The 13,873-nt window shown below is 55.0% G+C and overlaps 1 protein-coding gene across 4 annotated transcripts in view; it reads right to left on the reverse strand.

The window, feature by feature from the left end:
- The window catches only part of DHRS3 (dehydrogenase/reductase 3), a 40,670-nt gene extending 34,671 nt beyond the window's left edge, over window positions 1–5,999 (reverse strand). Inside the window, exons 1-2 of one of the 4 annotated variants that reach the window (XM_007083803.3) lie at window positions 5,982–5,999; window positions 4,098–4,247 (exon numbers count right to left, since the gene is read on the reverse strand). In XM_007083803.3, coding sequence (XP_007083865.1) covers window positions 4,098–4,247 — 150 coding nt within the window. In that variant the 5' untranslated portion in view covers window positions 5,982–5,999. The other 3 variants (XM_042996062.1, XM_015538217.2, XM_007083800.2) reach the window with 3 other exon arrangements.
- Window positions 6,000–13,873: the final 7,874 nt, after the last annotated feature.

Consider the following 13,873-nt stretch of genomic DNA (forward strand, 5'->3'; position numbering starts at 1 on the left):
GAGAGAGAGAGAGAGAGAGAACAAGTGTGCAAGTTGGGGAGGGGCAGAGACAGAGAGGGAGACAGAGACTCCCAAGTGGGAGTGTGGAGCCCAACGTGGGGCCTGAACTCACGAACTGGGGAGATCACGACCGGAGCCAAAGTTGGACGCTTAACCCACTGAGCCACCCGGGCGTCCCATCCATCATTGTTTACTACTATTTTGTTTACTAGCTATTTTGTTCCGGTGACTCTGGGTCCCACAGGAAGCCCTGTCGGGACCCCTCTCCACTCTTCTTCCTCTTTCCTATTTTTATTTGTACTGGCCTGACTCAGAGTCTGAGATATGACTCCCCACCTACCTCCCCAGCTCCCTATCCCAATCCACAGTATTGTCTTTCTTTGCCTCCCGCCTTCTTTCCCCAGTTCCAATGGGGTGCATAGTCTTTGATCAGGTGATATCTTGCACCCGGAGTGACCTTTTCACATCCGGAGTGACCTTGTCACATCCCTTCAGGTTGGAACTCTTGACTCAAATGCTACCTCCTTCCTGAAGCCCTTCTGTGAGCCTCTGTTATAGCTTAACAGTTCCACTGGGCTCCCACTGTGTAGTGTCCCCTCCTCCCATGAATGGACACCCTAGAACCTATGAATGTGACCTCATTTGGAAATGAGGTTTTTGGAGATGTAATCAGTTCAGGCTCATTCATTCCTGGTTGAGGCTTCATTACACATTGACTGGTATCCTTATAAAGAGAGGAGAGGACGTAGAGACAGGGACGGAGGGGAAGGCCACACGAGGAGGCAGAGACTGGACAGATCCCACCACAAGCCAAGGAATGCCAGGAGCCACAAGAGCTGGAAGAGGCAAGAAGGAATCTCCCTTAGAGTCCTTAAAGGGAGTGGGGCCCTACTGATCTGTTATGGTGGCCAGAAGAAACGAATGATCTGTGCCCTGACTCTAAACACCTGCCACTGTCTCTGGGTCTTTATTCATCTTTGCTGGGCCCAGCCCCTCTCCAGGCTTAGAGCTATACCAAACACCTGCCAGACACCTCAAGCAGGGTCGGTGAACTAGACGGTCATCATGGCACAGGTGGGCCCGGGCCTGGCCCAGCACCGGGAATGGGAAGGATATGGGACTGCTGAACGGATGGGAAGGAGAATAGGATTCCCAAAGCCACATAAAGGGCTACTTCCTGGCTAGCTGCTTTAGGGACAAGGCTATCAACCCACATGCTGTAAACTCAATAATAGCCAAGCAAGTACAACTCCAAGCCAGTTCTCACAGTACCTCATTGAAAGGGGTAGGGCCCGGACTCCCAGCTCTAGCCGTCCTTCATGGATGGACTGGGTCCTCATTTTTTTTGCCCCTGCCTCCCTGGGCCCACCATCACAGCCCAGGGCTTTCATCTAGCTGGAACAGCCACTGCAAACACTTCCAAACAAACAGTCCAGTTCTCCTCCTCCCAGGGCCCCCCTGCTAAAACCCTGTCAAAGTCAAAGACTTGGGAGGCTGTGCCAGCTGACCAGCTAGCCGGATGCGCCCAAGCTCTGTGAATGCTTTCGTGGAAGGAATTCCGGGGGAGCACAGAAAATTTAAAAAAGGAGTATAGTGGGAATAACCCACTTGGAGACCCTAACCATGGGCAGCCCTGCCTTGGTTAACCTCAGGATGGCATGTACCCATGGAACAGATGTTTCCAGGTGAGGGAACTTCTGACTCCTGGAGCTTTCGTGTCCCTTTAAGAAAAACCCTCGTTTGGGTCACCTTTGTAGCCTAAGGCACACTTCCGCCCACAAATATTGCCAAAGATCATTATGAGAAAAGGGAGGGGGGGGGTAGGGGGTTTGCTGCTCTTTCCCAAAGGTAAACGGACTTCTCTTCTGGATATGCCACTGTTGGGAGAAGCTCTTCCTTCCTTCTTTCTCTTTTGGGGGCCTTCCCCCTCCAGATCCGATCCCACCCAAATCCAGGTTGGAAGGGCTCTCAGAGGCAGCGCACACACTCCTGGGCTCAGGACTGTCCCAAGGCCCTCTCCCCGGCCCCAGATGGACCCAGGCAGATTCCAAATTCCCCACCATGGTGGCAAGTGGAGGGCTCGTTAAAAACCATCTCTAATAATTGGTCAGACAGTTATTAGTTACAGGGAGCACTCTTGTTCGTCCTGACCGGGCTGATGACTAAACCTAAGCATGAACGGCCCTGGAAATTTCACGGGCCCCCATGGATCCTGTTTCTGGTGACGGGATACCAATTTGAGACATATTTCTAATTGGCCCTGAGTTTATTCCCTGGAAGAGAATGTCCATTCCAAGTAAGGTGGGACAGGGTTCCCAGTGCATGAGCTTGTGGGGTGCCACTCCTCTCTATTTCACTGCCTCCCCCTCCCATGCCATATACTTCTTTAATTTAGGGTTGTTTACACTAGTCAAGTTTCTCCAGATTGACAAAAAGAGTTCTTCGTAAGCCTACTGCAGCCAGTTACAAAAGCAGTAAAAGAGACCAGGACTTGGGCCAGCTGGAAGACTCTGAAGAAAGTTTCTGCGGGATGCAGACATCCGAGGAATGACAATCACACGCGACGGTCCCAGACCCCACATATCTCCACAAGGACACCTTCATCTGCCATCCTGATTCCCGCCCCCCCCCGCCCCTCCCCACCCCTCCACAAAGAGCTTTGGGAGACTTTCGAGGCGGCATCACCCCAAGGCAATGAAACTGCTCAGTACAACTCTCTTACTTCTCCTTTTTCAGTGTGTCCAAGGGTTAAAGACACTTCCGAACTACCCTTCCAACTGCAAGGTCAAGCAGCTGTCCAAACCACCCAAGGAGAAGCAGGAGCCAGGGACAGCCAACGCCAGCTAGCTGGGCCACCACGGCCCTCCCCTCCCCCACGCGGGCCCGGCAGGGGAAGAGTTAATCGCCATCAGCTTTGGCCGATAGTTCAGGCTCCAAAGTTCAGTCCCAGTCTGAGCCACCCCGGAGGAATTGTAAATCTCAGGGCAGTATTTAACAAAACAAAAGCAACCTGGAATTACATGCAGGTTTGGTTTTCTACAGTACATATTTACTTAATCCCCTAGGTATGTGGCTCCGTGTCAGATCAGCTGGCTTTGCCGGCCCTTCCCCGCCCCCCCCCCCCCCCCCTTGCTCTCAACAGTTGAAGTTTCAAACTAATTCCCTGATTTTGCTCTTCCTCCTCACAGGGCCGGCTTGAGACAGTCTGGCCTGCCAGCCTCCAATCTCTCTCTCTCCTTTGCTCTAGTCACCGGGTGAGTCAGCCTGGCTTGGGTCAGAGTTGGGTGACAGCCGGCTCACCCTCCCCACTCTCGGGCACCAGGTCTGGGAAAACCAGAGGAAGAGATGGTGTAACCACCAAAAAGCTAAAGACAGCCCTGGGGAGGGGGAAGGCCCTCCCCACAGTGCCACCTCCCCATTTACTGGGGAGGGATCCCCTCTGGGGCTGCATCTGGGGGGGAGGGGGCACGGTTGAAGGTGAGAACAAGGGCGCTTTATCAGCTGCCATTACCCTTGTCCCCCCTCTTTCTAGATTTCCAAATACCTGGGCGTGGGAGTGCATGTCAGGCCTGGCTAGACATCCAAGACCGCTCCCCACCTCCCTTTCAAACCCAAACCAAGTATCCCCTCTCTACGTGCCTCCAGAGCTGCAGCCGCCCAGGTTGGGGCTGGGAAGCGGGTTGCCAAGGAAAATACGAAGCCAGCTAGCAGGCGGCTCCCAGCTCTACCCAGGAGCGCACACACCCTGCACTCACCAGGGTGGCGGCATCGAGGGGAAGGCGAGGGGGGAAAACACAACACCTTCCTTCGGGAGGGAGGAATGTGGGAAATGGGTGGGTCTCCTAAGTTTCGGGGTGGCGGCGAACGGCCAACCGGCCGCGGATCCCAAAGGAGCGGACCAGCCCCGGACCTGCCAGAAAGACAGTCTGGTGCCCGGGAAAATTTACAAGGTGAAACTGGCTAGCTCAGCACTCGCGGGTGGCGCCGAGAAGTAGGGTGGCCGGCGACTCCTCTGGGCGCGGGTTCCGGCTGCGGCAGCAGGTGGGCGTCCCCCGCACCTTCGGCCCCCACCCCCTGGAGTCGCCGTGCCCCGGTACCTTTCTGGCGCCGCGTTCTGCGAACTCGCGAGCGAGCTGGCGTCCGATGCCTCTCCCGCCGCCGGTGATGAGGACGTTCTCCCGCGACAGGTCCCGAAGCTTGGCGGGCAGCACCAGTCCGACGGCTGCTTTGGCCACCAGATAGATCATCTGCAGAGGGAACACCACCAACGCGCCCAGCCATTTCCACACCATCCTCCGCGCCGCGGAGACAGGCAGGGGGGGGCGAAACTCCCCGGACCGAGCAAAACAGGAATTAAAAAAAGAAAACACCCCAAACAATAATAAATAAACCGAATGAAAGGGGGAGAGAGGCGTCCCACCTGGCCACTGTTGAAATCACCTCTTCCCAAAAGCAAAGCACCGGGTGAGAAAAAAAAGAAAAAAAAAAAAAAAAGAAAAAGAAAAAGAGAGAGAGAGAGAGGAAAAAAAAAAAAAAAGATAAATCCTCCTCGGGAGGAGAAAAACCGTCTGAGAAGGTTGGGACGGTAAGAGGGCTGGAGGGGAAGCCGGAGGTGGAAAGTTCTAACAAGAAGTTTCTTGCCCCAGCAGCCGTTTAGGCTGGGGAATTCTCAGGTAATGTTTACAGGCTGACAGAGGAGTTTAGGCAAGGGGGAAAAAAAAAAAGGCACCAACCACACGCACGCACCCTGCTACAGTCCCGCGGTTTCAAAGTGCAAGATTTAAAAAAAAAAAAAAAAAAAAAAAAAAAAAAAAGGCCGTTTCCAAATTGTAGCGCCCCCCCCACCCCTTCTCCAGGAAAAAAAAAAAAAAAAAAAAGTGGTGGGGGGGGAGTGCTTGCAGCTCCCAATTTCAGCCCGCGAAAGTCTCCCGACTCATTGCTATTCTTGGGCTCAGGAAATTGCTTAAACGCGATCTGATTGCCAGCAACGTGCAGGAGAAGTGGGGGGTCCCGGTGTCAGTTTCTTTACGTGCATGGCTCGCCCTGGCGCGCGCTCGCTCTCTCCGGCTCTCTCCCTCCCTCTCCCAGCAGAGGCCTGGAGTTGCCGCTCGATCCGGCTCCCTTTCTCTCCCCTGTTAGCATTTATTGCCTTCTTTTTGTCCTTTCCAACTTGGAGAGGGCCCGGGTGCGGAGCGCGTGTGGATCGGACGCCCTCGTCAGCGCCGCCTTATTCATTCGCTCCCGGGGCAGCAGCGGCGCGGAGCGAGAGGGCTGCCCTTTTTTCCCCCCCATTTTTTAATACCCCATTAAGTCTGATTGACAGTTAAAGTTGTGCGGAGGCTCCACTACCGTTCCTCTGAGTGGCTGCCGCGGGCTCCCCTCCCCCCGCGCAGTGCGGGGCGCGCGCGCGGGCGCGCACCCGGGCTCGCTCCGACTCGCGCTCTCCCGGGCAGGCTCCCCTCTCTGCAAGCCGGGACTTGCCGGCGGTGTCCCTGAGGGCTCGCGGCAGTAACTCGAACACGCTGGAACCGACTCCTGCGAACCGGCTCCCTCCTCGAGACATTCCTCCTGGTCGGGGACGCGGTCTCCCCGAGCTGGGGCGCCCGCGGGCCAGGTGCCGGGTCCTGCGCGCGGGGCAGGCCCGGGGGAGCTCGCGCACGCTTTGATCCAACCAGGTCGACCAGGGGTTATTTCAGGCTCTTTGGTCACCCCCTGCCTCCAGGTAGGACCAGGAAACCACTCCCGCCCTTTGCCCAGACGCCTTCTGTCTTCACTTAGCGTGCACTTTCTTAGTCGGCCCGAGTCCTTCTTGTTGCTGGGGGGAAACAGCTGGGGAGCAGGATTTTGTTTTGAGAGGCGTAGGGCGGGGGGTGGGGGGGGGGAGGTGAGCAGGGTAAAGGAACCTCTGCCCCCAAGGTGCCAATAAAATCCCCGTAAGATTAGCTGGGAGCATATTTATTGCTCATCTGGGGTAGAATTACCTTGAGTGACAGCAATTTCTTTAATAACAAAAGCCTGCAAACAAGACGTCCTACACCGGTGCCCCCTGCGCTGTGCAGGCAGCGTCTTCTGTCTATGGGTCTCCTTGGGCTGCCCTAGCCTGGCACCCACCTTGTCACCTCCTGCCCTCCCCCCCGCAGGGAGAATACCTCCTCTGCCGGAGGGTGGGAGCCTGCTATTTAGAGATGTCTGCTGCGGGAAGTCTGGGAGGTGAGTCACGAAAAGGCAGCCCCAGTTAAAAGTGCTGATGGGACTTGCCTCCCACTGCCCCTGACCGTCCCAGGCCAGCAGGGGAGGGGATGAGCCGGGCAACTACCCTGTAATCTGGGACAGTGGTTCCCCAGCGCCAGGCTTGTTCAGGCGAGGAAGCTGGGCCTCACCCCCAGACGTTCTGATTCAGCAGGGCTGGGTGCACTGGAAGCCCTGTGTTCCACCTGGTAATTCTGCTGCGAATCCGGTGAGAGAACTGCTTTCAGAAAAGCTGACTCGGGGAGGTGGCGGCTGGGGATTCCACAAAGACCCTCTAGTCCTGGGGAGAGGTTCTGCAGGCGAGGGTCCTCCTTCCCGGGGAGTTGGGAAACTCATCTGGACAGCCACTGGAAGAACGGGAAAGGCTTGGATGAGTGGGGTTGGAGGAGAAATTCTCCTACACTGAGGGTTTATATTCTGACATTTAATCCTCCCATTGACCTTGCAGCGGGGGTATTAGTAGCTCCGTTTTCCTGGTTACCCGGCCAGAAACTGCAGGAGGGAGGGATTCCAACATGGACCTGATTTCTCCTCCCACCCCACCCGACTCGGGCACAAGCGGGCGACAGAGGTGGAGGATGACGTTCCCTCCGGTCTCCATTCGACCCTCCACAAGTGTGACAGAAGGGGCGGGCCGTCGCCCTCATTCCCACTCCCAGACTGGGGCTAAAGATAGGACTCTGTCGAAGTGCCTGACACCTCCCACCTTGGAGGTCTGTAAAAATGGAAAAGAAATCCCAACCTGAGAAGAGACCGGCCCTTTCCAGCCGCCGCCACGCCTGGTGTCCGCGGGCCTGTTAATCAATCAGCCCCTGGGAAAGTCTGGAGCTGGAACCCCACCCCCCTCCCCGGACTCCGCCTGTTATCATCCCTTATCCTCGGAACCGCCTAGTGGCCTGTCTGCGACACTGCACCTCCAAGCTGCCCCAGCCAAGGCCTCCCATGTTTCTGCTCACTCCCCAGCTATCCTTTTTCTTCCAGACCTTTCTCCTACGTAGTGGCAACACCCCGAGCCTAAAAGGGCCTGCGAAGATCATAGCCCCACCTCCCCACATGCCTGCTGCTTTATGGAGGAGGAAACTGAGGCACAGAGGTGTTAAGCAATTCATAAACACCGTGGCATGTTCACCTATATCCCCTGGTCCCCCACATGTGACCTGCCCCCTTCCGACGCCAGGCCAGCTGGGGGACCACTGGGTTCTGCCTGCATTTCCCCTGGGTGTGTCCTTGGGATGGAAGGCAGGCAGTGGGCAGACAGGAGGTTGAGGACTCACGTTGACCTTCCGGGTATCAGGTCCCTCAACACGTATTCTCATTTAAGAAAGGAGCCGGTCTGCAGAGGTGGGTGTCCTCACACCCATTTGACGCGGGAGGAAACAGGCACAGCAAATCCAAGTGACTCACGAAGGCCACATGGGGTGGTGCCCTTTTCTTTCCCAGCCGTCAGCTTTGGGGTGAAATCAGAATGAAAAGGAACAAGTCAGGCGATCCTAAAAGGTGCTGGGGGTTGGCTTATGGCCGGGAAGCAGACAGCTTTTTTCTGCTTGTTTCATCTTCAGGATGTGGATTTTGTGGGCCTGGCATCCCCGTGGGCCTCAGGTTTCTTCTGTCATCAGCTCCCCCATAGAGGTGTTGTCACCTCCTCTGTAGAGCATCCCCCCCGGGTCCTGAGAAGGATGAGGTTGAAGGGGCACTGGGCTGGGGGGTGTCCAGTCCAGCAGGTGGGGCCAGAGGGTCCCTGTGGCTTGGCTTTGGTGAGAAATGCATGGGCAGGACCCCTTCCTGTCGCCCCCATCCCTTGTCCTTTGCTCTTGGTACCCCCCTCCCTTAGTTTCCTTGGGGGCAGGGGGTGAGGAATTTAACTTCAGGGCGAAGTTTGAAATTTCACATCCCAGCCCAGGGAGAGGGCCCCACAGTGCCTCCCCTCCACCACCCACCAAAAAAAAAAAAAAAACAAAAAAAAACCGTGAAAGGAGCCTTTGTGGGTTGGATGGAGTGGGGGGTGAGCTGTAGCCTGGAGAACTAACTTTTTCCATGACTCAGCTCTCCTGGCACAGGGCAGGCACAGGAGGTACAGAGACCCAGCAGGGCAGTTTGGGACCCGCCTCCTAGTCCAGAGCCAGCCCGTGTCAGGGTTAGAGGTGGGCCCCCAGGAGAGCCTCCCCTGAGATCAGCAGGGGAACTGGCTGGCCCTGGATAGGCCACGAGGCTGTAACCGTCTTCCCCCCCCTCACTGCCCACTGAGTCCCCTATTTTTTATTTATTGGCATCCCCAGTGCCAAGCACATGAATGTTCATGGTGCTTTCCTCAGCACCACCTCAACTGAGAGCTGGAAAAATAAACGGGCATCAAGCCTTGCCTTTTATTTACGAGACTCAGAGAAGTTAAGAAAGTCACCCAAGATCACACAGCTAGGAGGTGGAGATGGGACTCGAACCCTGGTCAAATGCTCTAAGTTCTGTCTGCTTTATCCAGGGATGTCTCTCAGAACGTGTAGGACTCCCTGGGGTGCTGGTCAAAATACAGATTCCTGGGCTTCCAGCCTAGACTAGTAGGGTCAGGGCCCAAGAGTGTGCATGCAGGCCCGGCAGGAGATTGTTGGGCACCCAATGGTTGAGAACCTTCCAGGGCTGTCGCTCCGTGGCCCCTTTGGTACTTACAGCCCCTGCATGAAGGTCTCCCCACCTCTTCCACCGCCGTGCAAGCCCTTCCCTCCTCAGCGCTTAGGCTGTATCATGGTGTTAAGGCCTCCCTCATGGGCTGTTCTGGGTTGATCATTCTTGTCAGCTCGAGATACTTAATGGGGGGAGAAAACGGAAGCTAGAGGGACGGGAGTGCTTTCACTCACCTATTCAGTCCATCCACCAGCCAGCCAACCGTCACGGAGTCCCCTACCTGGGCTGCCGCTGATGGGACCGGAGGCAGGGGGGGTGCGTCAGAGAGGAGCAGCTTGGGTTCAAGTCCCAGCTCCACCAGCGCCCCCATCTCGAGCTTCCTCATTTGTCAAGGGTGGGTAATAATGAGGATAGAATTAGATACTCCTAAAATCCCCTACCAGGAGCTCAGTGAGTGGCAGCTCTTGTTTTCATGGCACGGTCCGTGCCCGTCAGGGCCTTTTAATCTTGCTAAGGAGTCAGCCTGGCCACATGCAGAGAAACATTTTGTGGGGTTCCAGAGCAGGGCTTCTGGAACGTCTCGCCAGGCTGGGCACTCCCTCATTTCACCCTGTTACCTTCCATCCCCATAGCTGCCAACACTCTTTCTCCAAGACCTTTTCTCTCTGGCCAGGTAACCTACCTATTTATCTGGCAATGTTTTCTTTAACTCATGTGCTATTTTTTTTTTTCCAGGAAACTCTTCCTAGCTGCCCCCCTGAGTCCCCAGTGTCCTTGCCTTAAGCCAAGGCTTGACCCCTGTGTTTCCCTCCCTCCTACACTGTACCTGGTTCCACACACCAGGACTCTTACACCAGACTGGGAGCTTCTCAGGGGTAGAGGCTGGACCCTTGGTGGGTGTGTGACCCATGCAGTGGCACTGGGTCCCCAGTGAGGTCAGTGTTCTGCTGTCACCATCTTGAAACTGGTACGTAAAAAAAAAAAAGAAATGTTGATTTATTTTTGAGAGAGGGAGAGAGAGTGAGCAGGGGAGGGACAGAGAGAGGTGGAGACAGAAGATCCGAAGCGAGCTCTGTGTGACAGCAGAGAGCCCGATGTGGGGCTCGTGAGATCATGACCTGAGGGGAATTCGGACGCTCAACCGACTGAGCCACCCAGGCGCCCTGAAAATGGTCATTTTTTAACTTGTGTGATTTCTAAGCGAAGTTGTACCTTCTCTCCCCCAGTAAAGAAACCGAGTCCCTGACACGAAGCCTCGGGAGGAAAGTTAGTGAAATATTTCAAATGTCTCTCCATTCATTCATTCATTCACTCAGTCACTCACTCACTCACCAGCTATTTATTGAGCAGTTACTGTGTGCCAGGCCCAGTTCTAGATGTTGGAGAGACAGCAGTAAGGACGTGAAGGTCCCTGCCCCCACGGGGCGGGCATTCTGGCATTGCTAGCCAGGAAGAATATACACAGGGTAGGGGATGGAGAGGTGAGAGTGGGCAGGGGTCCGAGTGATGGCGGTAGGTTGAGCAGTTGTTCATGGGGGCTGGCCAGGGAAGGCCCTGCTGAGGCGACACTGAGGCAGAGACCTGAGTGGAGTGGGGTGTGAGACCACAGAATTGCAGGGGAGGAACAGGAAGTACCCAGGCAGGAGGGTGCTTGGTGGGCTGGAGCAGCCAGGGGGGAGGGTGGGGAGAGGGGGTGGGTGGCTGGGGTTAGCTCCCCTGGGGTCTCCGCGCGCAGTGTGGTCTTGGACCAGCAGCGTCAGCATCACCCGGACGTGTGAGAAATGCAGAGTCCCAGGCCTCACCCTGGACCTCCTGAATCAGAGTCTGCGTTTTATTTAGAGTGGTCCCCAGGTGCTTTTTGTGAACATTGAAGTTTGAGAAGTGCGAGGTGGTGTCCCTCAAGCGGGTGTGACAGGAGCAGAGGGGAGAAGCCCCGGCTTCGGGGTCCAGGACAGCCCACAGGAACCAGGAGCAGGTGCGGAGACAGCAGGGGGGAGGCCATGTGGGATGGGCAGGGGAGAGACGGGCAAGTAGTGACACCAGCAAGCTCTCTCCTGGGAACGCCCAGCTCGGGGGCCTCCCGGGAGGTCCCTTCCTCCTCCAAGGGACACTCCTTTTGAGTGGGATTTTAACAGCGATAACTTGATACACACACACACACACACACACACACACACACACACACACACACACAGCTTTATCTGACCATTGGCGACTTTGCCCTGAGCAGAACAAGCTGGCAGTGTTGAATGAGGGGGTTGGATTTGGAGAACCTTGTGGTCCAGTGAAAACCAGTGTCCCAAGCAGTGTAAGAGGGGCTAAATTGTGGGGGGGGGGGCATCTTTGTGGAGACGGCCGCGTGGGAGGACGTGAGCCGTGTGAGGGGGTGCAGACCAGGGGTACAGCCAAAGGAAACAGGAGAAAACAGCCTTCAGTGTAAACTCCCTGTGGGGAGGGGAACACTTGGTCTGCAAAGGCTGGAGACGTTAAAAAACTAATACCTACCCCCCCCCCAACCCCCCGCCTACTTCTAACACCGAACGTTTACCAGGAGGGCCCATTTTCTCCTTGGTGAGGCCTAGCCAATGGGACTGGGTACATATATATAAAAAAAATCAAAACCAGAAACCCAAAACGGATAGAATGGTTTCTTTCATCCGTGAAAACCCGTCCCCCACAGGTGAGTATTTTCCATGGAACTCCTCCTTCCCAGGGCCGGGATCTGCTCGCCCAGGCAGGCTTTCCTGGTGGGTTCTGTGGGCTCCATGCGAGTGGACGCTGGGGCAGGCCGTGTTTATTCTGGCTGCCGGGACTGGGTGGAGACACAGGCCGCAGCCAAGGCCGGGAACGTGGCAGGAACACAGACGGGGTGGGGTGGGGTGGGGGTGAAACCTGAGAAATCTTGGGCCGAAGCCAGGAGGGCACCCAGCGGTCCTCACCTGCCTCCAGGCCGGTCACACAATCCTAAATCAGGGCGTGGGGTGTAGGTGTGAGGTTGGCTGTGGGGCTGGCACGCCGGCCTGGGATCCAAGCTCTGCCACTTTGTGGCTGTGTGAGTTTGGGCAAGCGATTTGCCTTCCTGAGCCTTTGTGTTCTCATCCCTAAAGTGGAAATTCTACCACCTACAGAGATGATGCCTTTGAAGGGCTTGGCATCTGACGGGAAAAGATGCTCGGTGGGTGTTCTTTTCCTTTCGTCTGGCTACATGTCCTCAAGGAACTCACTGGGGCGGGGTGGAGTGGGTGAAGAATCTGAGAGTCTGAGCGAGAGGGGCACTCGCCAGGGGGGAGGTCAAGAGGGCCTGGAGGGGGTGGGGGGAGGGGGGATCCCTGAGCAGTAGGGTATAAAAAGCCTTCCCTGGCACTAGAGTGGGCCCAGAGCTGGTGCCATAGGAGTGCTCAATCCTTACCCGGGGCCAGGAGTCAGCAAACCTTTTCCGTAGAGGGAGGGCTCTGTGGACCATGCGGGTCTCTGTTGTAACAACTTGACTCTGCTGTTGTAGTAATAGACATGGAAATGGACAAGATGTAAATGAGCAATATGTAAATAGGCAACATGTGAATAGATAATATGTCAAGAGCTATAGATGTGCCCTCTCTAATGATCGTGGCCGTGTGCCAATAAAACTTTATTTATGGACGCTGCAATTTGAGTTTCGCATAATTCGCAGGTCGTGAAGTATCATTCTTTGTTCTGATTACTTTTTTTAAACGTTTTGACTTATTCTTGAGAGACAGAGTGTGAGTAGGGGAGGGGCAGAGAGAGAGAGGGAGACCTAGAATCCCAAGCAGACTCTAGGCTCTGAGCTGTCAGTACAGACCCCGACTTGGGGCTCAGACTCACCACCCGTGAGATCATGACCTGAGCCCAGGTCAGACACTGAACCAACTGAGCCACCCCGGCGCCCCTGATTACTCTTTAATGTAAGAACCAGGGGCACCTGGGTGGCTCAGAGGCCTCAGTGTCCAACTTCGGCTCAGGTCTTTTATTTATTTTATTTTATTTATTGTTATTATTTTTTAATTAATTTATTTTTTTTAATGTTTATTTATTTTTGAGACAGAGAGAGACAGAGCATGAACGGGGAAGGGTCAGAGAGAGAGGGAGACACAGAATCCAAAGCAGGCTCCAGGCTCTGAGCACAGGCTCTGAGCCTCAGCACAGAGCCCGGCGCGGGGCTCGAACTCACGAACCGTGAGATCATGACCTGAGCCGAAGTCGGACGCTCAACCGACTGAGCCACCCAGGCACCCCTTAGGTCTTTTAAAAAATGTTTATTCATTTTGAGAAAGAGAGGGGAGAAGGGGTAGAGAGAGAGGCAGAGACAGAACACAGAGTCTGACACAGGGCTCAAACTCATAAACTGTGAGATCTTGAGCTGAGCTGAAACCAAGAGTTGGATGCTTAACCGGCTGAGCCACCCAGGTGCCCCTCTGCCATTTATTATGAGAGCTGTCTTTAATTAATTGATGACAAAGACAGCCCGGTCCCTGCCTTCAGGAGACAGACCCCTTGGCTTTGCATGGACGTCCCAGATGCCCCAGGCACCTGCCTCCTGCCACGTCTGGCTTGCTGTCTCTCAGAGGACGGGGACACAGGGCTCCGTTTTGCCAGCTCTGGTTCCACTGTTGAAAAGCCCTTGTTGGGGCAATGATTTCAGTGTCTTTTTGGAGTTTGCTCTTACCAGTTTATAAAAACGAGTAGAGAGGGGCGCCTGGGTGGCTCAGGCGGTTAAGTGTCTGACTCTTGTCTTTGGTTCAAGTCATGATCTCATTCATGGTTCTTGGTTTTGAGGCCCGCATCGGGCTCTGCACTGGTGTGGTGGAGCCTGCTTGGGATTCTCTCTCCCTCGCTCTCTGCCTCTCTCTCTCTCTCTCTCTCTCTCAAAATGAATTAAAAAATAAACCTAAAGAAAGAGTAGAGAAATAGACAAACAGAAGTGCATATATTCATAACGTAAAGATTATGTCTCTTAAATGTAAGAAACTTAATAATTATCGTTATTATT

This window comes from Panthera tigris, chromosome C1 (assembly GCF_018350195.1).
Source record: "Panthera tigris isolate Pti1 chromosome C1, P.tigris_Pti1_mat1.1, whole genome shotgun sequence".
NCBI classification, from domain to species: domain Eukaryota; kingdom Metazoa; phylum Chordata; class Mammalia; order Carnivora; family Felidae; genus Panthera; species Panthera tigris.